We start from the raw sequence: 25471 nt of genomic DNA, 5'->3' as shown, positions 1-25471 counted from the left end.
CGGTTTTGCTATAAGATCAGGAACAAGATGGCCTTTCAGGTGCCAACACAAGTTTCCCAACGCAGGACTTCCTACTCTACTCCTCGACCACCAACCCTCGATATCCCCCCTTCTCTCCAGGAGCAACGCAACGACGACACCGCACAATGGGTCCTATTCTCCCCGACCGCTCGTACACACACGACCTCAACCGATCGCACTCAGACTGCAGGTGCCACTCGCTTGAGTGACTTTGGTTCCTTTGCTGCAACACCGTCTGCAAACGGTGTCGATGGTGAGGATACCAATACCCTCGATGACCAACTGGACGAAGACGGGACTGAGCTGGATAGCCTGGATGATGGACTGCACGCTTTTCGAGCTCCCTCTCTGGGCCCAACGTCCTTCACACGGGTGGACCAGGGTCCACCTGCTATGCTGCCAGCTCATGATGGACTAGGAAGTTTCCAGGCCTCTAGTCAGGCAGTCCAAAATCAGCTGTGGCAGCATGAGCAATACAACCCACAACGCCTGTCATATGCCCATCTACAGCATCGCCGCTACTCGAGCGTGCAACGGCACATGGATACTGTGGAAGAAAGCGAGGCAAATGTTGAACGGGAACGATGGCGGCGAATCGAGGAGTGGCGGATGGACCAGAGCAGGGCTTTGTTCCAGGAAATCGAAAGGGAAACCCGTCAGCGACGGACCAGTCGTAGCAGCCGTCTGAGCGTTGATCGCTCCGTGGGTCATACCACACAGCAAAGTGTTTTAGAAGCACCTCCAGGAGAGGTATCTCTGCCGGATGCCATATCGGAGGACGAAGAATCTTTCTGGCGTCGCATCACGCGCAAGGTGATCCGTGACCTTATTGGCATTGATGACGCCTTGCTATCTGTGATTTTTGGGGAGTCGTTGCCGCTGGACGTGCAAACTCCCGACCAGGAAGAATCCTTGGACATGGAAACGGTACTGGCCCGTGAACCGGAGCCAGAGTGCAACGATACGCCGCCGTGGCAGATCAAAGTCCTTCAGCATATCGCTCATGAGTTAGGTGTCCTTGTTCATCAACTCTGCGAACACCCGGGGGCATTTACGACTTATTATCAAATGACCAAAGATATATCGGCGGAATATGCTGGCATGTCCCTCAACCGTCTGGCGGAAAGCAGCACTTCACAAAGACCTGCTGAGTCTATCGCACCGACTGCTGTTGATACCGCTGCTGAGTCCATGCCTTCCCCACATTTCATACCCACTCTCCATGACTCCTCCAACCGTGAGCACGAAGCCCAATGGGGCATTGAAGATGACGACCCAACGGGATCTGATCCTATTCCCGAATCAACCAAACTTCACCAAGAATCGGAATACTGGGAGCGCGGACTTGACGTTATGATGGTTTTCCGTTATCTCCGCAACCGCTTCAGCCGTCGTGGATACATGCACAATGACGCGCACATCAACACACCCACCCCGCCTCGCCGAACACAAGATGCATCGCGTCGCGCTGCCATTATCCGGCAACACCATCCACTTGTGGCTCGTGCTCATACCAGATCTCAAACGCAAACACGTCGCCAGTCGCAATATTCTGGTGTTTCAAATCCTGTGGGCGTCTCTTCGCCGCTCCTCCGACCTCATCTCCGCCGACCCAGCTCAAGCTGCGCCAGTCAAAGCGCCAAGCTTTCGGCTATATCCAGTCGCAGGACCATGACAGGATCCAGTCGGAACTACTGGGATATTGGTGGTAGCGAAAGCAATAGCGCTATTGGTGTTGGGGCTGGGCTCGGCACATGGGGCGAAGTTTGAACATTGCATATCATACGGTGCATCCATCGGTTTCGATAAATGGAGCCGTGATTTCGGGTGAACATTTTAAGGTCATCATGTCTAGGCGCATTTTTCTTGTCATGATCATTTAACGAACGAGCAATGTCAGATTTTCCTAGTTTGTTTATACCTGTTTTGTGTGGTATTGTGGGGATGTTATATTTCGATCTCATTTCCTACTCATATCATGAATCTTGAATATATCCATACAGTCTTGTCCTTCAACACATATTTGTGGTAAAGGTATGTTACATTCCGTTTCGAAGAACTCGATGTTAGACTCGTTATATAGAGAAAACAAATACTACATCACTTTGCGGCGGCAACTCCCCATGGCAAAATATCCTCAACATTAGATTGCCCTTTACTCTGCGGCACGGCAACATCAAAATCCCATCGATCCGGTACCTCCAGCCCAGCCTCAATATGATGCTTGACAAACAGCAAGGAAACACCATCCCGATACAGCCAGGCATCTTCGGTCCTGCGCTGCCACTGCTCCATGGCTGCTCTCATCTCTTCCAGCACTGCCTGGTGTTTGGGATCTTTGGCAAGATTGCAAATCTCATTGGGGTCCGCTTGGATATCATAAAGTTCTTCCGCAGGACGGAAGAAGTAATTCTTAAAAGGCCTAGACCCTATCATCTTAGGGCTAGTTTCAGCATTTCGAATCTCTTCCCATGTAAGCGAGCCATAGATATCGGCCGCAAAGGGGAAGTCGAGTCTCCAGGCAATGTTGCGGTGGTACTTATAGCGACGATTGCGCACCATACGCGTGGGCCAGTAATTGGTGATCTCATGGAACGTGTGTGATCCAAAGACCTGGCCCCAGTCTTCGAGGGGACATTTCTTAGTGAGCACGGGAAGGAAAGAGCGGCCGATTCGGGCTGGATTCTCAGGGTTAGGATGGTTGGAATAATCGAGAAGGGTGGGCAGGATATCAATGTAGGACACCATGTTAGGGTTGACGATGCCCGCAGCTGAGCCAGGGCATTTCACAATCATCGGCAGACTAACGCCAGCGTCGTACAGCGTTGTTTTGGAGTTGATGAAAGGAGGCCCGTTGTCACTGAGGAAAATAATGAGCGTATCATCCGCCATCCCGGACTTCTTCAGCCCCTCCATCACCATACCAACACCCTGATCCAAACGTGAAATCGCCTGATAGTATTCCGCGAACTCATACCGCACACCAGGAAGATCGTTAACAAAAGGCGGAATCTCCACATCATCAAGCGAGTACTCGATCTTCTGCACGCGCGGATCGTATATACCCTCATTCCCAAACCCGGACCGCGTTAAATCCCGATGCGGATCGATGAAACCAATAGTCAAGAAGAACGGCTTCCCATCATCCCGGGCCTTATCAAAGAAAGCAGACGCCTGGTCTGCAACAGCCGCAACATCACGACTATCACTCTCGGCTCGCATATCCCACGGATACACGCCCGCCGGGCCAACGTGGACCTTCCCAATCAGGCCAGTGGCATAGCCCTGCTTTGAGAACAGAGACGGCGCAGTCTCGACGTGGTCAAACGTCGTGAAGTGATTGCGGCCATTGTGCAGCCCGTACTGGCCGTTCTGGTGCGTGTGCAGGCCTGTATAGATGACTGAGCGACTAGCGCTGCATGAGGCCGTTGATGTGAAGGCTTGGTCGAACTTTGTTCCTTCGGAGGCTAGTTGGTCCAGGTTTGGGGTTTGGATCTTGGTGTTGCCGTAGCAGCCAAGTTGCTTGCCTAGATCATCGGCGACCATGAGGAGGATATTGCGCTTGGCCATGGTTGCGGTTTGGGGAATTTCTTGTTTGAAATTGCCAGCCCGTGAGATTGGTATGCAGGTTAATTAAAATTTGAGTTCTCGTTGGGAAGTCTAGTGTCATTCTTATTTAGTTCGGGCCTGTGATGGCCGGATCTCGGCTCGTTCTTGGCTCAAGATGGGAAGATGCGTGGGTGTCGGATATCGGCTGGAACTCGCTGAGATCGAAGTACCTATTTTCTTGTGGCTCCACCATGGTTTCTTTCGACATAGAGCGAGGTGATGTTGTGATAGAAAATGAGTTGCGAGAAGATTATCCTTCAGTAAAACAATTGTAAGCAAAATACCGATTGTCGAGATGCTTGTGTTATGTACCACCAAAAGCTCTTGACTATAACCTTAATTCCTTTGTAAATGCTTCGCACTTTCAATACATTTGCTTTCTGCGGGGAAGTGGGTTTGAGGATCAAGCTTATTTGAACTATATAAATAGGGCGTTCTACATTTTGAAAGACAACCCTTGCCAGTGTGTTACCATATACATATTTATCACCCAATTTGAACAATTAAGACTTTTTACAACATCGCAAAAGATACCTCTGACACATTTTGCTCGTATACTCCATTATAGACTCAGCAGCCACGATTTCACCATATCATCTCCATTTGACGTTTGACCCATTGTTGACAGGAAGCTGTGGGTGCCGGCTAGATCCCCGGATATCGGCCCCGGAATTTATCTTATTGGGCGGCGAAAGAATCTGTCAATATCTGATCATCACGAGTGGAGTTACATAAAAGTCCGGGGCCCCAGGCATAGGACCTCTTGCTATACTGTGTGGTTCTTTCTCTTTATTGAACTGTATTTGAAGCTCGCAACGATGGGGAACTTACCCAAGCTCAACAATGTCTACATTGTCAGTGGGTTAGCGACCATCGGTGGCCTTGTCCAAGGCTTCGATGTCTCAAGCATGTCTGCCATCATTGGAACTGATCAATATAAGGAATACTTCCACAAACCGAACTCGGTTGCGCAGGGTGGTATCACTGCCAGCATGGCAGGTGGCTCTTTGCTTGGATCTCTGATCTCATCATGGACAAGCGATCGATACGGTCGCCGTGACTCTCTTTTTATTGCCTGCATATTCTGGCTGTTTGGCTCGATATTGATGTGTGCTGTGCAGGATGTTGCTATGTTAATTGTCTCGCGCATTATCAATGGATTTGCTGTTGGAATTCTCACCAGCCAAGGGTAAGATGTCTTGTGCAGATTTTGCTACCACTTCTAATATGCTGCTTTAGTCCGATTTTGATCGCTGAGATCAGTCTCCCCCATCAGCGTGGTAGACTGCTTAGCTTGCAACAATGGATGATCACTTGGGGAGTATGTTACCTCTGTTCATCTGTCGCCCAGGCATTGTGCGTGGCTAACCTTTTCTTCAGATATTGATTATGTACTTTATATCCTACGGATCATCATTTATGAGCACCAATGCAGCCTTTCGTCTTCCCTGGGGTCTACAAATGATCCCTGCTCTTGTTCTCCTCGCTTTCCTTCCTTTGATGCCAAGGTCTCCCCGCTGGTTGGCCACACAAGACCGATGGGAAGAAGCGGTGGAAGTTCTTGCACGACTACACGCCAAGGGCGATACCCTTGCCCCTATTGTCATAGCACAGACTGCCGAGATACGTGACAAGATTGAGTAAGATACGTACCGCTTTTGCTTCAGTCGCTTACATTTACTAACTGATCTAAGACTCGAGCGCCAATACCAAAGCACATCTTGGATGGAGGTGTTTAACTCTCGCAATATCATCCGTGTTCACTGTGGTATCTTCACGCATATTTGGTCCCAGCTCAGTGGAACAAATGCAATGATGTACTACATTGTCTATATCTTCCAGGTAAAGCTTGCACCCTACCAAAAACTGGTATGATGCTTACGAATATACAGATCGCTGGCCTGACGGGAAATAACGCCCTTCTGTCTGCGACAATTCAATACATCATCAATGTGGTCATGACCCTCCCTGCTTTGATATTTATTGATCGCCTCCCGCGCCGCCGCCTTTTCATTGCAGGTGCTCTTGGTATGGCCGTTCTCCAATTCACTCAAGGAGGCCTCATGGCATCATATGGCAAGTCTGTTCCCGGGGGCTTGAAAGGCTCCCCTACAGTTACCTGGCAAGTTACCAATGGCAAAGCCTCCAAAGCAATCATCGCCTGTTCTTATATGTTCATTGCTGTATATGCACCAACTTGGGGGTGAGTACTCCGGCCTTTCTGTTTACTCGATCATGGCAAACTCACATTGTTTCCCTCGAAGACCTCTAGGCTGGGCCTATCCTCCCGAGATTATTCCTCTTTATATTCGCAGCAAATCAGTCTCTTTGGCGACCTTTTTCAACTGGGCTTGTAACTTTGCTCTCACGTTCTTCACACCACCTGGGTTTCAACATGTTCAATGGAAGGTTAGTCTTTTTTGAATATTCCTTTTTTCCAAAAAAAAAAGAAAGAAAAAAAGACCACTATTGACTTCTGACCAGGTATATTGCATTTTCGGAACATTCTGTACAGTCGCCGCAATCCACGTCTTCCTGCTTTTCCCAGAGACATGTGGAAAGACTTTGGAGGAGATTGATGAAGTATTCAATGACCAAAATATCTGGGCGTTCAAAGCTAAACATGAGCCGAGCCGGTTAATCATCGATGTTGAACTAGCAAAGGAGGACTTAAGAGCCAGCAAAGTTGGTGTGATACAATTTGAGCAACCGAAATAGCAGATCAGCAGATATCATAGACTTTCTCAAGGAATGGTATGCGTAATAATTCTAATGCCAATTTCTTTGAAAGTTTGCAGGACAGTGATGTACCACTAGAGTACGGATTCCAGGTTAGCATAGACATTGCCTTGGGGCGGGTCTTGGTGGTACATACCAATTTCCACTCTCTCACACCTTTGCCTATATTATTTCGTTAAATTAGCTTCTTCTCCCAGTCCGTTCTCTATCACAACATCACCTTGCTCTATGGTGAAAGTAACCACTGCAGCTTGAGGTTAATTGAGTTTTGACGTTATTCCCCACCATAGCCGAGATCCAGCCGAGATCCGGTCTTCGTCGCTTCTATTTTTCATTTCCCGTCCGGTCCTTCTCGCCTTTGATCATCATCTCTGCGGGAGTCGGCATATCATGTTATCTTGGAGTGGAGATGGTGAATCTCCGGCGGCACTTCGGCAAGAAAACGCGTTGTCAAGCACGCGCAGATCTCGATCAGGTTAGCTCGACCTGTCATTCCCCGCCAAGAAATATGCAAGGAGTTTAACAGTCCTAGGCTGTTTTCTATGTCGTGCGCGCAAAGTGAAATGTGATGAGCGATGGCCAACATGTTTAAACTGCGAACGTCTCAAACTGGATTGCCCTGGTCATCCAAGTCAAGCTGGCTTTTTAGCAAGAACTCAAAGAAACGCTAGGCGGGACTCGACACTGACACAGGCTGGCACCACTCGCCATAGAGTATCTAAATCATGTTATGCTTGCCGCATTGCGAAGTCTCGGTGCTCGGGTGGAGAGACTTGTGCTCGGTGCTCCCGAAGAAACATTGAGTGCACTTATAACACAGGTCGTATATCGCAGACACAAAACAAACTGGCTTCTGCACTACACCAGAACGTTCGTGAATCTTCAAGCCCTAGTTCTGTTCAAAACCAGCCCCAGGCAAGAAGCTTCACTTCACAACTGCCTGCTGAGAGTATGCCGAGTCTTACATCATGGTACGGTTTTTCACGTATTGTTGCCGGTTGTCAGCACCACTAACAAGGGTAGGCTTCATTCTCCACAGCTACCAGATAAACAACGAATAATGATCTTGGTTGAAGAATATTTTGCTCATGTTCATCCATTGCGTTGTTTTGGATTTGTGCATAAACCGTCGTTTATGCAGCGATTGGATGAAGATATGGAATCGTGCTGCAACAACGAATCCCTTCTTCACATTGTCTGTGCACTGGGGGCAAAGTGAGTATTCAACTACGATAGATTGTTGAAGACTCCCTAACAATTTTCAGGTTTTTGGCACTTGACTATGCTTCTCAACTCTCTCCAGATTTGATTCTCACAGCCGGTAATGAGTGGGCGAAAGTTGCCAGAGCTCGAATGTTCACGGACTTGGACGATCTGAGTATTGAGAAACTGATGGTAAGATTACGCCAGGAAAATAAACGTATAAAGGGCGACATGGACTGACTTATTCAAAAGACTGCCATCCTTCTTTACGACCATGACCTTCGGATCGGAAGTTATGCTAGCGCATTTATTCTTAGCGGTATTACTGCGAGGATCTCACAAGCATTGCAGCTCAATCTTGAAAGTTCCGCTGACGTTCTCTGTTCTCATTCGAAGTCCAAATGCCCGATAACCAATGAATCCAAGAGACGTTTGATGTGGAGCTGCTATGTTATGGATAGCTGGGTGGGTAGCGGTGTAAACCAGCTCACTCTTCTAGAAGATAGAGACCTGAAGATCCAGCTTCCCTGTGACAGTCACAACTTCTCTCTAGGAACACCTTGCATTACCGAAATTTTGGAAGAGGGTAAAACTCTAGGATTCATTCCCCAAGAGCAAATCCAATACCAGCCTGCTCAAAACATGGGGATAGAAGCTTATTTCATACGCCTCGTGAGTATTCGCAAAAGAGTTCTTCGGTAAGATACATATCCCTAATTTGAAGATACGCCATTGCTCAAAGCAGAAAGCACAACAGATACGTGAAACATCTTGATACTTCTATACCACCATGGGAGGAAGATTCCGAATTTCAGCAATTGAAATTTGAGTTTACATCATGGAAGAGATACCTCCCGCAGAATTTGAGATGGTATTCAAGCGCGATTTGGGCACGTAAGGAGTCCTCTCAACTAGGTGCATTAACCTTGCTTTGGTGCACTTATCATCAAACCCTAGTTGATCTATATCGCATTGGTATGCCAACTCTGTTTGGCATTCGGCGTTATGTCGAGTTTCCATCAGAACAGCAAGAATTCTTAGATGATTGTCGCAGAGTTTGCTTTGATAGTGCTCGAAAGGTCTCCAAAATCATAGCCGAGGCTTCAAGACATGGAATCAAGGCCCTGGCTGACACTTGGCTATGCATAATTGCACATGATAGTACCAAAGTTATGCTATACTATTTGAACCATATTACCGACTCTGCGATTGCTCTGAGTACATCCGAGGCAGACGAGACAAAGCTTCTGGCGAAGAAGAATTTGGATGCACTGATGCAAATGAGACCTATCGTTGCGACCGCCGAACATTGTGTCAGAAATCAATCCTTTCTTTGTTTCCAAAGCTAGCACTAATCTTTACTGTCCAGTATCTTTCTGTTATTAAGATGATGATTGCGGCCGGTCTCAACCCACAGCTTGCCCATGCACCAGCACATGAGCAAGAATCAGCAGGAACCGACGAAACGTAAGATAGCCAAATGTCCATACAAGCTAAATCTGCTGACAACCCGCTTAGACACTCTAATCCGCAGTCACCAGTTCAAGAATCTCCAGAGGATGTTTTGAACCCGCTTGCAATCTATCGCATGGCGCGAACTGCCTTGCACGACAAGAGTACACGAGGTTCAAGCTCTAAATCTCCTTCAAGCATTGATACCGCTTCACCGGGCACGTTTCAATACAATGTGACTCGTCGACAATCATATCGAAATTCGCACTTGCCAGGATTGCAACTAATCCCTGGACAAGAACATTTACAGCAGTCACAGTTACCCCGACCCAGTGACAGATCTGCCGTCATACATTCTTTTGACAATGCACCACTCCCTTCAACAAGACCGGAAGTTCCGTTGTTGAACACCAACAATTTCCCACAGTTTCCAGCTTTCGCTACCACGGGCTCTTGGGATCCTGCTGAAATGGCAGTGATGAACATGTTAGATGATGGAATCGCCCCCTGGACCGCAGAATATCTTACTGATGGCCAGTCGGGCGTCGATCCGTTTTTGTTCCCATTCTAGACTCTGTATATGATTTAATGCTTGCCTATCTATTTGATACCTTCGTGATTGCCAATGCCTGAGCGGGTCACACAACCGATTTGCCTGAATGAAATCCAAATCCGAAAATCCGGATTTTGATGTCTGTCTGTCTCTAATGCTCTTCTCTATTTCCAGTAAGACGCCACACCTCAAGTTTCACACCCAGAGCAATCGTGTGGTTCCAATATATTTAGCGCGTGAGTAGACAAACAGTAAGCCGAGCCTCCGGAAAGTGCCACGGCATGGTGTGGATCTCCGCTTAGCAATTGGAAATCTGAGCTCCCAAGGCGCAATGTTTATAATATAGGGTTGAGCTTTATGCACACTTTGAATCGTTGGACACCCGTGGACTTGTGCAAACCGCCCTATCGCAATGGATGATTCATCTTTACCTATATATGATTTTATTGTCGTGGGTGGTGGAACCGCTGGGTATGTCGTCGCGGGAAGGCTGGCAGAGAATCCCAAAGTGAAGATCCTGGTCATTGAAGCGGGAGAAGGGTTAGAACTAAATTTATCGCTCATGTTCCGCTTGTACTAAAACAGAAATAGAAACCCTGAAGATATCACAGAGATTACAACGCCTGCTCGAGCATTCGAACTCCGAAACAGTAAGCATGACTGGGCTTATCGAACGACTTTCGTGGACAAGCCCGATTACGAACGTGTCGAGAAATCAAACACTCGTGGTAAGATCCTTGGCGGAAGCAGCAGCTTGGATCACTTCACCTGGCTCCGCGGGAGTAAGAGCACATTTGATGCGTGGAAGGAGTGCGGTGGAGATGAATGGACTTGGGGTAAGTGCCAACAATATTTTGAGAAGGCAAGTTGACAAGTTTACTGAGCAATCTGACTGAAGTATGTTGACAGGCCTATCTGTAGCCCGCGTCCTACCATGATGATCATAAGCTACACGATCTGCTCTTTACCAAGATTGGCTGTGATGGCCCATTGCATGTTGCCCATGCGAATTTGCTCCCAGAAACTGAGCCTTTTCGACATGCACTAACCAATGCGTGGACAGGCGAGGGCCATCGTTTGAGAGAAGACATCTATAATGGGAAGGTGGAAGGTTTGACCCATTGCATTAGCACACTATACGATGGCATCCGAACCAATAGCACAGTGTACCTGAATGGCAAGGATAATGTCGAGTACATGTATTCCAGCGTTGCGACAAAGATCAATTTTGAAGGCGAGGAGGACGATACAGCGGTTGTATCAAGTGTGATTGTTGTCGATAAAAGTCAGTCGCCACAAATCGTGTTGGTGAGAAAGGAGGTCATCATCGCCGGTGGTGTCTTTGAGACCCCAAAGCTGTTACTTCTCTCTGGCATCGGCCCCAGGCGTGAACTGGCGCGCCATGATTTGCAACCCGTGATACATTCTGAGCATGTGGGGAAACATCTCCTCGACCATCCGATTCTGCCGCATGTGTTCAGGCTGAAAGAAGGCTTGGGCCTGGATCATATTCTCCTTCGAAAGGGGCGTCACCACGACCACGCTGTCGAGCAGTATGAAAGGGGCAAGAAGGGTCCATTGGCGAGCGGGCTTCTTGAAATGGTGGCCTTTCCGCGCATTGATGAACGACTCAATAATTATGAAAAATATCTCATAGCTAAAGAGGAAAATGGTGGCAAGGATCCATTCGGGGCTGGAAGTCAACCCCATTTTGAAATCGACCTCATTGTGAGTGGATCGTCAATTCATTTGATAAGGTGTACTTGCTGACAATAGAAGCCTATGTTCTGCGATGCATTCCAGTGGCATTTTTCTATTCCCACAGAGGGAGACTGGCTAACTGTCATCGTCAATCTCCTTCACCCGCAATCAAAAGGTGGGTATGTCCGACTGAACTCGACAGACCCACGGGAACAGCCCGATATTAATCTCAAATACTTTGACAATGATCTCGATGTTCTCGCTTTGAGAGAAGGAGTACGTTTTATCGATGAAATTCTCATGGAAGGGGACGCAATGAAAGATATCATTGGCGAAGATTATCCGTTTCCCATGCCCCGTGAGTCGGACGAAGAAATGGATCGGTTCATATTGGATCGAGCGCAGACTGGATACAGTAAGTTAAGCTGTTTTCAAATTGCGAATTTTGGGCTAATTGTTTTAGATCCTTGTGGTACTGCTAGACTGTCTCCTGACATTTCCCAAGGAGTAGTCGACCCCGAGCTGAGAGTTCATGGGGCCAAGAATCTCCGTATTATTGATGCTTCGATCATTCCGGTGATTCCTGATTGTCGAATCCAAAATGCAGTTTACATGATTGCAGAAAAGGTATGTGATGAGTACAGAGTGCGTGGAAATTAATGCTAATTCTGCTAGGGGACCGACATGATCAAGAAAGCTTATCCAGACTGGTATGAACGATAAAATGTAATATTTTTGTTCGTTCGTGAAGATTTTAGTCAATGTCACCCTCTTGGATTTATTGTATTCAAAATTTGTTTATGAGAGACACATATTTAGAGAACACTGATTAGGAAAATCAAGCCTGAGTCAGATTTCAATAGAGAATACTATTTTCTAATAATTCCTGACAAAGGGGTCGGGAATCCCTACATATTACCGATGAACCGCGCTATCTACTGCCATATAGTAGATACGACCCTCCAAGCCACATTTTGTGAGACCTCTTTCTCCGCCTGCTCCAGTCTGGTCCACATCTCAGCATCAGTTTCAACCTCGGCCAAATATGTGAGTAGATCTAAGAAAACACCAGTGCCAATTGCACCGCCAATTACGATCATCTGAGCATGGCGAGACTTGATGTTTTGTTGACTTCCGGCTTCTTTCACAAAGCGCGGCGTCGAGGCGCATATCTCAGCTTTGGAGAAGTTCGCCTCAAGGGTGTCATCAGGAGCAGTCTTTTTGACGTCCATCTTGTATAATCTTTTGGATTCAATTGTCAAGACTCAAGGTTGGATGAAATTAGTTGAGAGGCTCAATCAATGGGCCTTAGGAAGGGGGATTTGTAAATTAAAGAAATGAACAAGATTGTTCTGACTGCAAGCCTCTCGAGTCTCGACATCACACAAAGAATGAAAGGCCATCACTATAAGGGGTATATTTGCAACTTATGGCTTATTTTCTTCGACTGGCTTATCATGATCCTGAATTCAAAAGCATGTCATTGTGGTCGAATCCCAAACGCCACTACTGTTGGATAGCCTGCTGTCTCTTAAATTTACCATAAATCTCATCATTCTCCTACTTTCTAAGGTTGTATATTGGGATAACTCAGACTGCCAAGAAGTCGAATATCTGGTCGAATATCAAAAGGAAAGTTTCCGCGTTCCGCGGCTCAGATAACGTGGGGTATAAACAGGAAAAGCGACTATGCCTATTGGGGACTGGTGTAAATAGTGGGCCCTGAGGTAATACGATGAGATGATAAGCTGACAGTCACACAGATGGTGGGTGATAAGTGGCCTGCATCTGCGCAATTTGACCAGGAAAGTTAGGGCGAAAGATGCCAAGATTTCTCTCTACGGAGTATGCTCGGAAGAATGTCCAGCGTGTCACGACTCCACTTGGAGTGGTGTTCTTAGTCTTTTGAGTCTAGAAAGATCAATACTCTCGAAGATTTATCTAAAGAGACCAAGACCAGGCTGATTCCTCTCAAGAAATCCCCCAAGGCCAATTTTTGACCATGGGCTCCGTTGACACTAAAGAACAAAAATACGACATTCTCATTGTCGGAGCTGGTCTCTCTGGTGTCTGTGCACTTTATAACTTCCGGAAACGCTTTCCATCTTGGCGTGTAGGAGTTCTAGAAAGAGCCGATAATGTTGGCGGCACTTGGTACTGCAACCGCTACCCAGGAGCAAGAGTTGACACCGAATCCCTGTCATATGCATACTCATGGGATAAAGATCTTTTGAACGAATGGAGCTGGACAGAATCCTTCTCGACTCAAGCAGACGTCCTCCGCTATATTGAGCACGTCTGCGCCAAGCACAACTTGAACAAGGACATACAATTCAACACCCGAGTCAAGACAGGCCGCTGGCAGGACAAGAGCAATACTTGGCTGTTTTGTGATGAAAATGGCACCTTCCACCGAACCCGTTTCTTTGTCAGTTGCATGGGTTTTCTGTCGACCCCAACCCTTCCTGCTATACAAGATATCGAAAAGTTCGAAGGCGAGGCTTTCCACACCTCCCAGTGGCCGAAGGACTTTGACATGAGTCGTGGCTTGGCCAATAAGCGAGTCGGTGTGATTGGAACGGGAGCAACCGGTATCCAGACCATCACTGCGATTTCAAAGGAACCTGTCAAATCATTGAGTGTTTTCCAACGTACTGCCAACTGGTCCGCGCCTCTCCGAAACGAGCCTATCAGTCCACAGCAAATGAATAAGCACCGCAGAGATTACAATGATCTTTTCAGATTATGCGCCGAGACACCCTCATGCTTCATCCACCAGCCCGACCCACGAAAGTCCCTCGAAGTGTCGGCTGAAGAGCGTTTGTCACTATGGGAGGAAATCTACGCAAAGCCCGGTTTCGCCAAATGGCTTGGTACATTCAGCGACACTTACAACAACCGCGAAGCCAACAAGCTCTATTCCGACTTCATGGCCAGCAAAATCAGAGCCAGAGTACACGATCCTGAGGTCGCCAATAGCCTGATCCCTCAAAACCATGGTTTCGGTACCAGACGAGTTCCACTTGAGAGTGGCTACTTTGAAGTGTATAATCAGCCTAATGTCCACCTTGTTGATCTCCAAAAGACCCCAATTCAAAGGGTCACAAAGGGCGGCATTATCACATCGGATGACAAAGAGCATGAGCTAGACGTCCTGATTTACGCTACGGGTTTCGATGCCATCACCGGTGCATTCAACTCCATCGACTGGCAAGGAAAAGACGGACGACCCCTTCTCGGCTCCAGCGATACCAAGCAAAGCGAGCAAGCAATTTGGGCTGATCACCGGCCACGCACATACTTGGGCATGACAGCTTGCTCTATGCCTAACATGTTCATGGTTCTGGGTCCACACCAACCCTTCGGAAATGCCCCACGGACAATTGAGCATGCTGTGGATGTTATTTCAGATCTTCTGCAATATTGCAAGGACAATAACTACACTTACGTGGAGCCCACCTCAGAGGCCGTTGAAGCATGGACCGATCACGTTATTGAGTGCAGCAAGGGATCATTGGCCAACGAAATCGACAGCTGGATGACCGGTGTGAATAAGAATGTCAAAGGAAAGACAGTTCGCAGTGTCGCGAGGTATGCTGGTAGTGCCATTGAGTATCGTCGGAGATGCGCTGAGTCTAAGGCTGCTGGTTGGAAGGGCCTAGCGTTTGCTCAGCTTTCAACTGCTGCTAGGCTTTGATTGGTTGCGTAATTAGTTGTTCATATTCTTGAATGTTCTCAAATTAGATTCCAATTCATATACACTTGACTCTGACCTTGATGAGTGTGCAGCGTGATCGCAAGGACTGGTGTTTCCCCGTGAACAACTACCAGTGTAGACGCATCTCAAAATACATACCCACAGCACATGGGCTTTCTGATCTGAGGAGAATGGCGCTTCAGATGTACAAATTGATTATGAGGGTCTCTTGACTGCAAGTGGTGATGACTGGCGTTTAGCTTAGAGTGTTGCTCATACAAAACTCCGGTGTAACGAATGATAATTATGCCAGACAATCGATAAATGGCAGGCCAATTTTCTCCTTAATTTCCCCAAAGGCCTGCAATAACTTCTCCTCCTCCAACTTCTTAGCAACAAGCTGCAAAGATACAGGTGCATCCTTCTGCTTTACTGGATCATAATGCTCGTACGCCCATTTATCCATTTCGTTCTTCGGGGTGTAAGTGGGGTCTTTGGCGTCTCTTTCGGGATCAATTTTCGTGACTGGAAATACAAGAGCCGAGTAATCGAGTAAATTGAACAAAGACGTGTATCCCCAGTATCTCGAAGTATCATGGAGGGGTGCCGGCGTCGGGAATGCAGGACACAATATGACGTCCATCTCTGGTGCGACTGTGTTCCATTCTGCCAAGATGTTAGCCAAGTCCGTTTCCTAAAAATCGGCTTGATGTACTGACCCTGCAAATAGGCGTAGCGGAAGAACTCCCGTTTGCCTGTCCAGTCCCACACACCCTGGTGGGTAAGCTCTTCGATACCGGGGGTATCTCGCAGAGTCCAAGCCTGGAGCGGCAGGAAGGGCTCGCCCGAAGATTCTAGGTGTCTAGCAAAGGCCTTGCCGCCATCTGGAGCATAAAGCTTCGTCTGGAAGGACTCATCAGCTACTGCAGTTCACGCATCATCAAATAGATGGAAACCACTCACAAGTATCTCCAATGCCTCCTTTTGCTGATACGCTTTCCACTCAATGACTTGGATGTTATCGACAGCTTCAAGGCGCTCAACCATCTCCTTCAAGGCTCTTGTCACCGCTGGGGCGGGTGTAACAACGTCGTCAGTCCACATTACACCCACGGTCAACTTCTTTCCACCTTTGTGAATGTGCTCTTCCTGGTCCCGCCATGGAATTGGAAGCATCATGGAGTCATTGACCCAAGGTTTCGATTCAATTACGGTCTTCATGAAGAGTTCTATGCCTCCAAAAGTTGGCGAGATAGGCCCAAGTGTTCCAAGCACTGTCTCACAACCGAGGACATAGGCGGAGCATCCAATGAGCGGTAGTCGTCCGGTCGATGGCTTCAGCCCGTAGAGACCACAGTTTGCGGCGGGGGAGCGAATGCTACCTCCTATATGTAAAGTTAGAGATTTATGATAGAACAATATAGTCGAACACAGTACCAATATCTGATCCAATTCCCAATGGACTGCCGTAAAGAGCTTGTAGGGCCGACTCCCCTCCAGAAGAGCCACCAGGCGTGAGGGCAGTGTTATGTGGGTTCGTGGTCGTGCCTGTGATATTACTGCAAGTCTCAAGCGCCATCTATTCCCAAAAGCAATGAGTCATGGGTCCACGAGTCTCAAAATGCAGGTCCACCCACCAGTCCCTGTGGCTCGGTTGTCCTCGCATACACAACTGCACCGGCATCCAGAAGTATCTTGACGATATTGGCATCACCCGGGCTGGTATGGCTCAGCCAACCGACGAATCCAGCAGCCAGATCTCGTCCTGTAAGACCTACATGTGCCTTAATGCTGATTGGTAGACCATGGAGGGGACCTGACGGTTTTCCATGCTCGGCAAAATACTTGTCAAGCTCCTGAGCGCGCGCTCTGGCACGTTCAGGGAGAAGCTCGTAGATACAGTTGGTCTATACGAGTCATAAATTTCTGAACATTGAAACAAAAGAGTTTTCTGGGGAAATGACCCCGTCACCCACCAACTTTTGAGCAATTGCCGCCCGCCGAAGAAAAGCCTCTGTGACTGCGGTCGCACTGAGTTTGCCCGCTGCAAGAGCAGTTACCAGAGCTTCGGCCGAGGTCTCTGTGATGATTTGTTCTGGCTGCGTGAGATGCTCCCGGGGAACATCGATAATTCTGCCAGTATATGTCTCAGACAGAGCAGCAATGTCGGGATCAACCTGCTTGATGGAAAGATCGCGCACCACTTGGACCTGGCGGGCGGATTCTTGCCAAGTGGGTTGTTGAGCCACAGTCATTGCCTCGTTTCTTGTTAAGTAATTGATGATTTGTACAATCTACTCTCTTTTCTTCCCGTATATTGACTGGGGGGCCGCCGCTTTTCAAGTTTATTGTATATGACGCTTTGACCCCTCGGGGCGAAAATAGGAAGCGGACTCCAGTTCGTGGCACCATTGTTGCATCTCTTTCAAATGTAAATTGATCATCATTTTACTAGTATAATGGTTGTATGCGTTCCATAGTGGGGCACCTAAATCCGAGTATAACATACTATACTGTATATGCAAAACAAGTGGGTTCTAATTGAGGCATTTAGCGCTCATGGATTTGGCCCCCACGATTGTAATTTGATTCCATCCCTACTATAGTTGTACAATCATTTGGATCATATTGCAATGTTGCACGATGGGGTTACGGTGCAGTAGTGTGAACCTTCAGACTGGGATCGTGTTGGACGCCTCGTCACGGCAGCCAACCAAACAAGGGTCGGCCCCACTAACTAACCGCGGTGGATCAATGATCTTCAACCATAGCACTTTTAATTTGTACAGCCTGGAATTTCGCATGCAGGTAAGATGCATGCTTCGAACCCATGAAAGCAAAGGCATGCAACCTATTTACGTTCATTCGGCCCCATATGTGCCTCAGCGCCGGCTGATCCTCGACTTGAAGTGAATTTACGCCGAGGAATTATTGTACATTTACTCCTTTTAATACGAGCAGAATGTCGACCTCTTGAGTTGGTTGCCTCTGAACTCTCTCCAATTATGACTGATCTCCATGAAGACTTTGGCCCAACGTTATGGGTGGTCAACACAGTCTTCATTGTGCTGGCCACCATGGCCGTCATGGCTCGTTTTGGGGCTCGACAGTTGAAAAAGTTACCCCTAGGTGCAGATGATTGGATCATTTGTGTTGCATTGTTCTGGGACTGGTTATTATATGGAATTTTTATAGGATGTGAGTGCTTCCATGGGCTTATCACCTCTACAGATACTAAACTTACCTTCACTCCAGGCCGAATCAATGGCCTTGGCAAACACCGAGACACTCTCCCACCAGAGAACATCGCCATATTCTCCGAGCTTCTATACTTCTTTCAAATTTTCTATGTGTTGGGGCCTCCGACTGTAAAGCTATCCCTGTTATTTTTATACAGACGCATCTTTGAGCACACCCGCTTCTTGCGCATGGTGTATGGCATGATGGCATTGATGATTGTGTGGGCGATTATCATGACTTTCCTCGCCATTTTCAACTGCAAACCAATTAGCGCATTCTGGACGATGGAAGGTACCTGTCTTGACTTCAAGCAGTTTGCTATCGGATATGCGATTGTCAACATCATCACCGACTTCACCATCTGGTTGATGCCTATTCCCAGTGTGTGGAAGATACAGCTTCCGAAGCCACAGAAGATAGCTCTCTGTCTCATCTTCGTTTTGGGCCTCTTGTACGAGAAACCATTTTCTTCCCCAAAGAGCATTCATGAACCAAGTTTACTGACCATCACATTCTGGTAGTGATTGCGCGGCCGCTATGGCGCGCCTTCTTCTCTCCATGCTCGTCTTGGGTGACTACGACTCCACATGGCTATATGCAAAGGGATACATGTGGTCTATCATTGAAGTATCAACCGGCATTGTCTGTACTTGCTTGCCGACCATGCGAGTGATCCTGAAAACAGCTTTCGGCGGCAAATTTGCAAAGTTCTTACACATGTCCAGTGGGAAGGCCAGTCATCCGCGGTCGAACAATACTCCGTGGTCTAAAACAAATGAGTATTATAATGATATCGGGGAGGACAGAGCGACGAACGTCTCTTCCGGTCGCACGGATAAGCTGTCAGGCTCGGATGATCCAGAGTGGGATGCCAGCTCACAGCAAATTCTAGTGACTCAGGAAGTGAACGTTGAGCTTCAGCCAGTAGTCAAAAGGATATAGCATTTGCATAGAGAATCTAATAGTTTAGCCACAAAAAAAGTGGCAGAAATTAGGTTGATCATGCCTCATATTCTCCCAAAAGCCGCCCGATCGCTAGTGAAAATCCGAATCTCTCTGCTTTAACATTTCCACCACCACCACCTCAACCATTCGACCAAATTGCTATATCAACATTTTCCATTGTACCATCTATCCATCCTAAAAAATGTCATCTGCCAAGGTCCAAAAAATCATCAACGACAATGGCGTCGGTACGTTCATACAGGCTTCAATCCCAGCACAAAAAAATAATAAATTACCATAGTCGTCTTCTCCAAGTCAAAATGCCCTTACTGCAACGAGACTAAGAGCACACTGCGGAGTCTGGATACAGAGTTCCAAATTCTGGAATTAGATCAGATGAGTATGTTTGCAATTCGTCCTTCGCCGCACTCAGATAGCTGATCTGTGACCATGACAGAGGATGGCAGTGATATTCAAGACGCGTTGCAGGAAATTACGAAGCAGCGCACCGTTCCGAATATCTTTATTAACGGAAAGCACATTGGCGGAAATTCCGACTTGCAGAAACTGTCTACTAGCCAGTTGAAGGGATTGCTGAAGGAGGCTGGTGCGATGTAATGTGGCATTATGATTGAATGGGATTTCGACTGAAGCTTCAATGAACTCACGAAAATTGGGTACTGCTTAGTCTAGAATGGCCTATTGGAAGTTGAATCGATATTTTGCCGCTTTCTACTTGCGCTGACACTTCTCTGCTGCTTTTGAGAGTGTCTAGTAGATATGTATCATCGTGCCATCGTCGAATTGGTCTCGGATTGGACTCTTCCAGAAGATGGCCTTTGAGTTGAAAGTTGATTGACAAAAGAAAGCCTTTTTCCAGAATCTTCTCGTTAGATACATGACAAAAATTCCCAGTACCCCTTCATTTGGACCCTAATTTAGCCAGCAAACTGGCAGGTGGTGCAAAGAATGTTGTCCCGGTAAGGGGCTTCGAAAAATCAAGTATTCGATCATGCAGGCCAGGAGGCTCCCCAATAAACATCCGCTCCAACATTTTTTCAATGACCCAGAGACGACGAGTATACCCAATGAAGTAAGTCCCAAACTGGCCGGATCCGGGCGACCCAAATGGCATATTGTCACGGAGGATATCATGCTCATTGCCATCCTCATCTTCAATCGTGGTGAGTGTTTTGTGAGAGCGTTGCCCAGATTCCGCATCGTCCAACTCTACATTATCTATCTTCGTGCGTCCGATGATTTTTTCCTGTTGTTCTGTCGAAAGGTCCTTCCATCCAGGTAGATCATGCGTGTACTTTTGTACAACGATGTAACTGCCACCAGACGCAGATGTATCTTCCTCTGCAATGAGCACGGAATCCGGAACCGCGGGACCAACAGGATTTGCCGTTCCGTCCACGAATCCGAGAAGATCGCGGACATCGAAGTAACGAAACCCAACTGTTTCATCCACCACGGAGACTGCGTCACCGAGCTGATCCATCAATTGACGCTCAAACTCGAAGCAGATATCTCGGCGCTCGGATCTAATATGGAAAAGCAGATCGCCGGGTGTAGATACTGCGGTATGTTTGGCGCCTTGAATTTCACGAAACGGGTGCAGCTCAGAGGGCCGCGGGAGACTTGTCAAACGATCCCAGATCCCACTTCCTATGCCGACAGTACAGGCAAATTGAGAACTTAGATCACGGATAGAGACATTTTTGGCCAGGCTGTCTAGGCCTGATAGTGTAGAACGGACTGTCTCAATGGCATCCGGCTTGTCGGTTACGGCTACGACAAGGAAAGTGGCTGATGCAGTGAGCGGAGCGTCAACACGCTGTGGCTCTATTGGAACCCGCTGGCTGCTCATATTTGCTTTGAAGTGGTTGAAATATCCACAATGAGCAGGATTTCGCTGTTGTCGAGACAAGTGGCAAGTGAGCTTTGGTGGGGTAAGATATCGATGTCTCAGCTGAGCTAGTCCTTTCGAAAAATGATGGCTTGTGCAGAACCCACGGGCAGACACAGTAGAAAGGTGAAGAGAGTTTGACACAGAAGAACACAGTATAGTATATCCAGATTTGATCATACTTTGGGAAGTAGTTGTGGGAAGTTAAGTCTTCCAAGATTCCCCAGGTTTACAGAACAGGCTGACGTAAGAACTTAAGGCTGCTTATTTTGCCGATTAATTGATTCGTCAACTTTTTTTTCCAATCTCTCAAAGCTCAAGGAGAAATTATCATGTCTTGTATTCGATGATACATCAAGCCCTAAAGTATAAGGATGATGAGGTCACATACCCGACGGACCCGTCAGACGGAAACCAGCCACATCCAGGCCTTTCAAGACTTGATAAACTTCATCTTGGTAATGAATTCCATAACTAAATTCAATTTATGTTAAAGTAACAAACTTCTACATTATAACTAGTTATGGCTTATCGGCATAGCTAATTTATCGCTGTGTGTACCCACCATCCACAAACAGAGCCGTACCAGTAACAAAAGAAGCTCTCCCTCCACTCAAATAGATCACACCATCGGCAATCTCCTCCGGCTGCCCCATTCGCTCCATCGGAACTGCATTGGCAACCTTTTCCTTCATAGCCGCGAGAATCTGAGGGGACTTGGTAGTCAAGGGTGTCTCCGTGTACCCCGGACAAATGGCATTGATGCGCAGTCCATCCTTAGCATAATCCTCCGATGCAGTCCGCGTCAACCCAATGACAGCATGCTTTGTCGCGGTGTACGCAGTTGAAAGTGCGATTCCGGCAACTCCCTGGATGGACGAGAAATTGACGATCGAGCCACGCTGCAACGGTCTGCCGTCGTATGAGGATAAAATAGGCTCCTGCTTCAACATGAGCTTGGCAGCAGCACGCATAACAAAGAATGTCCCGGTGAGATTGATGTTTATAATCCGGTTCCAGTCTGCTGTCTCGCAGAATGCCGCGCCGCCTGCGTGCTTCATTGCGATACCCGCTGCATTGACCAGGTAGTCAAGTCGACCGAAGGTTGAGGCAACTTCCTGTACGATTTGATTCACGCGGTTCTCGTCTGTGATGTCTGTTGGATAGATCTCGACTCGACAGATTTGTCCTCGTCTCCTTGATTGCTCTTCGATCTCGGCTTTAACGACTGCCAGAGCTTGCGACTTGAGGTCAATCAGAGCGATTCCGGAGGCACCATCTCGAGCGAATGTTTTCGCACAAGCACGGCCAATGCCTGATGCAGCGCCTGTAACTAGAGCGATCCCAGGTACGTCCATTGTGAATGATATGTGTGAGGTGGGAGGTGTATGTTTTGTCTTGATGAAAGCGACGAGGGAGGTGGTTGAAAAGAGAGTTTACCTGTCAAACACTATGAGAATGACAGTCCTCGTATGGAAATGACCGTTTAAATAATCATCTAAGACAACGCTGTCGTACAGAACATAATCCTCAGTACTACTGCTAGGATGTGGGGTTGTCGCGGAAACTTGCCTAACTCACCTCTTGTGATAACCCACGCAGCCCGTGACAACCCCCCCTCGTGCTTGCTTCCTATACATGCTGAAACTTACTGATTCTTATCGTTGCCAGCTCATCTAAATGCGGGGGTTTCGCAGCTGATCGTCACACCTCAAGATAATGGTCCCTCGCTTGCTCGGTCCGCCAAAGCGCGTACAAAGTACAAAGCACGATCGAGGTTGAAGCTGGTAGCCACATAATTAATGGGATGTGGAGGTTTGATAATTTTGACCGTTACTAAGTATGTGAAATAAAAACCATGATTATGATTATACAATGCCTCAATAATGGGCAAATCTAGTGAACAAATGAGCACCAACCCGGATGTTCTTAACGGTTTCTCTTCTCGTAAAACAACATGATATCATACTGTACATTAAAAGTGTTGTTGCAATGGCATAGTGCTCTTCATTAGATCTAACCAAGTCACGCTCTTTCCAGCACAACACTTCTCCTGCCAGATTTTCTGGATGTCTGCTAGTGTCTGCGTAAAGCAAGACAAGCCGCTCCGGCAAGCCGAATTCTCAAACCAATCTGCAAATGACGACTGCACAGAGGGGGTCTCGGCTTCACATGCCGCAATGAATGCAGGCCATATAAAACCTGCGGAGCCATGGACTACTGTGGAGTCTGCGTGCTGGCAGCGTAGTAGGCATTCCAATACAGCCACGACCTTTTGCTGTAACATGGAAGCATCCACGTCGTGGATTCGACGGTAAAAGTATATTGCCAGTGCATTTTGCATGGCATCAAGCATATTTCTTATAATTTCCTGGTCGAGTTGAGAATGAGTAAGCTCCAGGCTTGGTCGTTGTAGATTGTTGATGTACTCCTCGAGAGTCTTCGCCCGTCTAAGAAAATCTTTCAAGTTGAGGCAATTTGTTGCATCCTCTCCTTCGGCGACGTCCTTCTCTTTTCCAAGCCGGATAACTTGGGATAAAAGAAAGACCCACGATTCAGGAATACCGAAGATCTCGGGGTAGAGCGTGTTTGACCAGAAACCAGGTCTTTCGAGATGCAGGTCATTTTCTCCTTCCTCTTGGCCGCGCACTCTCATCATTTCCTGGTGTAAATTTTTCCACCCAGAAAGCCGAAAGGACAGGCTGTCAAGGCTATACATTCCTAATCCGCTGGATTCGACAGCTGTTCGCACACGATGGCGCTGTCCCGAGTTTGCACCACAGATAAACACGCTCTCGTGAATAATCCGTTCGAAGACATAACAATGATGTAGCAATCGGACCTTCCGCGATTTCTTGCGTTTGAGGCCTCTTAGTCGAATAAACTTTTCAGCTTCCAAAAAGTAATATTCGGATTGAATCCGGTTGCCCGAGAATATGGTCACCTGCACCATAGTAAGCAGGGCCATCAAGATCGACTTGTATTTGGCTACTTTGGGGACGTCGTATGCGGTCATGAGCATCAATCTCGCGTGTTGCTGGGCTTGTTGGTTGTATATAATGGCTTTCTCATTCCATGTTTGGGATCTTGAGACCCCTCCGAGACTGAAAGCACTTATTGCTAATGTTCCGTAGAATGCACAGAGACTGGCATCACTCATATCATCACCTAGCGCCATTGTAGCGAGACATGTTTTAGTGTGGGGGATAAAAAGGACGTGCCAAGGAGTTTTAGAATGACGAAGTGGTGTCATCAGGCTAATGACAGCCGAGGCATAGTGCTTGAGTAGAAAGACGGCGTCTTGAGGCACAGACTTTGCAGTACCCATAGAGGAGGCGAGTGAGGTGGGGAATACGGAATGGTTGTAATAGTTCTCTGGCATCAATGTTGGTAAGTACTCCTGGGGAGACGGCTCGTTCCTGATGCCATTAGAATTCATGGCGTCTAGAAAACCGGTGGAAGGTGGAACAGGAACATCCTCTGGTTGATCAAACATCAATTGCATTAGGCCCTGGGACCAAGGCGATAGAGGCACCTCTGGTTGGATTGCATATAAATCATTGGTCGGTATCACATGTTCCGGAGAGCTAGAGTCTATATTTTGGAGATCGCTCATGGGTGGTCCGCGAGATAGATCGTTTTGAACTTGGTTCAGTTTGAAAGCTCCGAAGGGGCCCCGCCGAATCTCGATATCATCTGACGAAGTCGCTCTTTCGCATTCATCATCAATGCGTGATAATATTCGAAGAGTTGTCTTTGGGGGTGCACTGGATACAAGCCATTTACTCATGCGCTCTCTCTCTTTCACTGAGAGCAGCGGCCGACGAAAGCGAACCCCGTGGTTTCCCGGTGAAGTCTCAAAGTCAAAGAAGATATCTTTCTTATATCCACTACAGGGAAGTCCAAAGTATTGGCACATTGAACATTCTGGCTGTCCTTCATCGCATTTGACATGCCGACTTCGACACTATTGACATAATCAGAGATGGAAGTTATCACCATCAGAACATCGTACTTACTGTGGCACATCCTGTAAACGATCTAGTGTGAGTACTGATCTCGTGTATACTTTCTTCAATTGAAGTCGCCATATTGTGAGTATGAAAAATGAAAGCATATGATGCCTGTACACTTCATTTGCGGGGAAAGAACATCGGTGGATCGCCGATAGCGGAAACCTTCCTATTTCGACGGCGCAGTCACTTTCCTATCACATCGCTTATCGTTTTGTTGGATGTATGTTAATTAGTTGAACATAATTCAAACCACTATGTGTTTCCTATGTTTGAGCCCAGATTCTCTCAATTACTTATCGGATAGTCTATTCGGAAGACGTCTTACCCATCTCAGACTCTATTGCTAACTGGTCTGGTCATTATCAAAACCACCCTAAGTGTGA

At 47.4% G+C, this 25471-nt stretch overlaps 14 protein-coding genes across 14 annotated transcripts; 8 read left to right on the top strand and 6 right to left on the bottom strand.

Moving 5' to 3' along the window:
- Positions 1-27: 27 nt before the first annotated feature.
- Positions 28-1791, top strand: N7529_008560 (uncharacterized protein; the record flags this gene model as incomplete). The annotated part of the gene is made up of 1 exon (XM_057244087.1): positions 28-1791. One exon carries the CDS (start codon positions 28-30, stop codon positions 1789-1791), a length of 1764 nt encoding a protein of 587 aa, XP_057095625.1.
- A 330-nt stretch (positions 1792-2121) lies between these two features.
- Positions 2122-3591, bottom strand: N7529_008559 (sulfatase family protein; the record flags this gene model as incomplete). The annotated part of the gene is made up of 1 exon (XM_057244086.1): positions 2122-3591. One exon carries the CDS (start codon positions 3589-3591, stop codon positions 2122-2124), a length of 1470 nt encoding a protein of 489 aa, XP_057095624.1.
- An 857-nt stretch (positions 3592-4448) lies between these two features.
- N7529_008558 (sugar porter family MFS transporter) lies at positions 4449-6348 on the top strand (the record flags this gene model as incomplete). The annotated part of the gene is made up of 7 exons (XM_057244085.1): positions 4449-4819; positions 4870-4951; positions 5011-5270; positions 5325-5472; positions 5523-5833; positions 5895-6039; positions 6115-6348. 7 exons carry the CDS (start codon positions 4449-4451, stop codon positions 6346-6348), a joined length of 1551 nt encoding a protein of 516 aa, XP_057095623.1.
- An 843-nt stretch (positions 6349-7191) lies between these two features.
- Positions 7192-8921, top strand: N7529_008557 (fungal specific transcription factor domain-containing protein; the record flags this gene model as incomplete). Its single annotated transcript, XM_057244084.1, has 5 exons — positions 7192-7318; positions 7416-7584; positions 7635-7764; positions 7825-8244; positions 8322-8921. Coding segments are annotated over 5 exons (1446 nt in total), but the record flags the coding sequence as incomplete, so codon positions are not given.
- Positions 8922-8959: 38 nt separating this feature from the next.
- N7529_008556 (uncharacterized protein) lies at positions 8960-9595 on the top strand (the record flags this gene model as incomplete). The annotated part of the gene is made up of 2 exons (XM_057244083.1): positions 8960-9039; positions 9091-9595. 2 exons carry the CDS (start codon positions 8960-8962, stop codon positions 9593-9595), a joined length of 585 nt encoding a protein of 194 aa, XP_057095621.1.
- Positions 9596-9989: 394 nt separating this feature from the next.
- Positions 9990-12001, top strand: N7529_008555 (GMC family oxidoreductase; the record flags this gene model as incomplete). Its single annotated transcript, XM_057244082.1, has 6 exons — positions 9990-10117; positions 10169-10413; positions 10641-11305; positions 11357-11693; positions 11742-11905; positions 11954-12001. 6 exons carry the CDS (start codon positions 9990-9992, stop codon positions 11999-12001), a joined length of 1587 nt encoding a protein of 528 aa, XP_057095620.1.
- A 212-nt stretch (positions 12002-12213) lies between these two features.
- On the bottom strand, positions 12214-12510 carry N7529_008554 (uncharacterized protein; the record flags this gene model as incomplete). The annotated part of the gene is made up of 1 exon (XM_057244081.1): positions 12214-12510. One exon carries the CDS (start codon positions 12508-12510, stop codon positions 12214-12216), a length of 297 nt encoding a protein of 98 aa, XP_057095619.1.
- A 770-nt stretch (positions 12511-13280) lies between these two features.
- N7529_008553 (flavin-containing monooxygenase) lies at positions 13281-14975 on the top strand (the record flags this gene model as incomplete). Its single annotated transcript, XM_057244080.1, has 1 exon — positions 13281-14975. The coding sequence occupies one exon, from the start codon at positions 13281-13283 to the stop codon at positions 14973-14975; it is 1695 nt and encodes a 564-aa protein (XP_057095618.1).
- A 304-nt stretch (positions 14976-15279) lies between these two features.
- Positions 15280-17230, bottom strand: N7529_008552 (Amidase; the record flags this gene model as incomplete). The annotated part of the gene is made up of 6 exons (XM_057244079.1): positions 15280-15641; positions 15695-15878; positions 15939-16360; positions 16413-16554; positions 16613-16882; positions 16952-17230. The coding sequence occupies 6 exons, from the start codon at positions 17228-17230 to the stop codon at positions 15280-15282; spliced, it is 1659 nt and encodes a 552-aa protein (XP_057095617.1).
- Positions 17231-17980: 750 nt separating this feature from the next.
- Positions 17981-19157, top strand: N7529_008551 (uncharacterized protein; the record flags this gene model as incomplete). Its single annotated transcript, XM_057244078.1, has 2 exons — positions 17981-18666; positions 18737-19157. The coding sequence occupies 2 exons, from the start codon at positions 17981-17983 to the stop codon at positions 19155-19157; spliced, it is 1107 nt and encodes a 368-aa protein (XP_057095616.1).
- Positions 19158-19362: 205 nt separating this feature from the next.
- Positions 19363-19778, top strand: N7529_008550 (glutaredoxin; the record flags this gene model as incomplete). The annotated part of the gene is made up of 3 exons (XM_057244077.1): positions 19363-19408; positions 19462-19560; positions 19618-19778. 3 exons carry the CDS (start codon positions 19363-19365, stop codon positions 19776-19778), a joined length of 306 nt encoding a protein of 101 aa, XP_057095615.1.
- Positions 19779-20082: 304 nt separating this feature from the next.
- Positions 20083-21033, bottom strand: N7529_008549 (Dyp-type peroxidase; the record flags this gene model as incomplete). Its single annotated transcript, XM_057244076.1, has 1 exon — positions 20083-21033. The coding sequence occupies one exon, from the start codon at positions 21031-21033 to the stop codon at positions 20083-20085; it is 951 nt and encodes a 316-aa protein (XP_057095614.1).
- A 584-nt stretch (positions 21034-21617) lies between these two features.
- On the bottom strand, positions 21618-22430 carry N7529_008548 (SDR family NAD(P)-dependent oxidoreductase; the record flags this gene model as incomplete). The annotated part of the gene is made up of 1 exon (XM_057244075.1): positions 21618-22430. One exon carries the CDS (start codon positions 22428-22430, stop codon positions 21618-21620), a length of 813 nt encoding a protein of 270 aa, XP_057095613.1.
- A 617-nt stretch (positions 22431-23047) lies between these two features.
- N7529_008547 (Zn(II)2Cys6 transcription factor) lies at positions 23048-25163 on the bottom strand (the record flags this gene model as incomplete). Its single annotated transcript, XM_057244074.1, has 2 exons — positions 23048-25039; positions 25092-25163. 2 exons carry the CDS (start codon positions 25161-25163, stop codon positions 23048-23050), a joined length of 2064 nt encoding a protein of 687 aa, XP_057095612.1.
- Positions 25164-25471: the final 308 nt, after the last annotated feature.

This window comes from Penicillium soppii (assembly GCF_028829465.1).
Source record: "Penicillium soppii strain IBT 18220 chromosome Unknown utg000006l, whole genome shotgun sequence".
In the NCBI taxonomy this organism is placed as follows: domain Eukaryota; kingdom Fungi; phylum Ascomycota; class Eurotiomycetes; order Eurotiales; family Aspergillaceae; genus Penicillium; species Penicillium soppii.
This window is presented reverse-complemented; position numbering and strand designations above follow the sequence as displayed.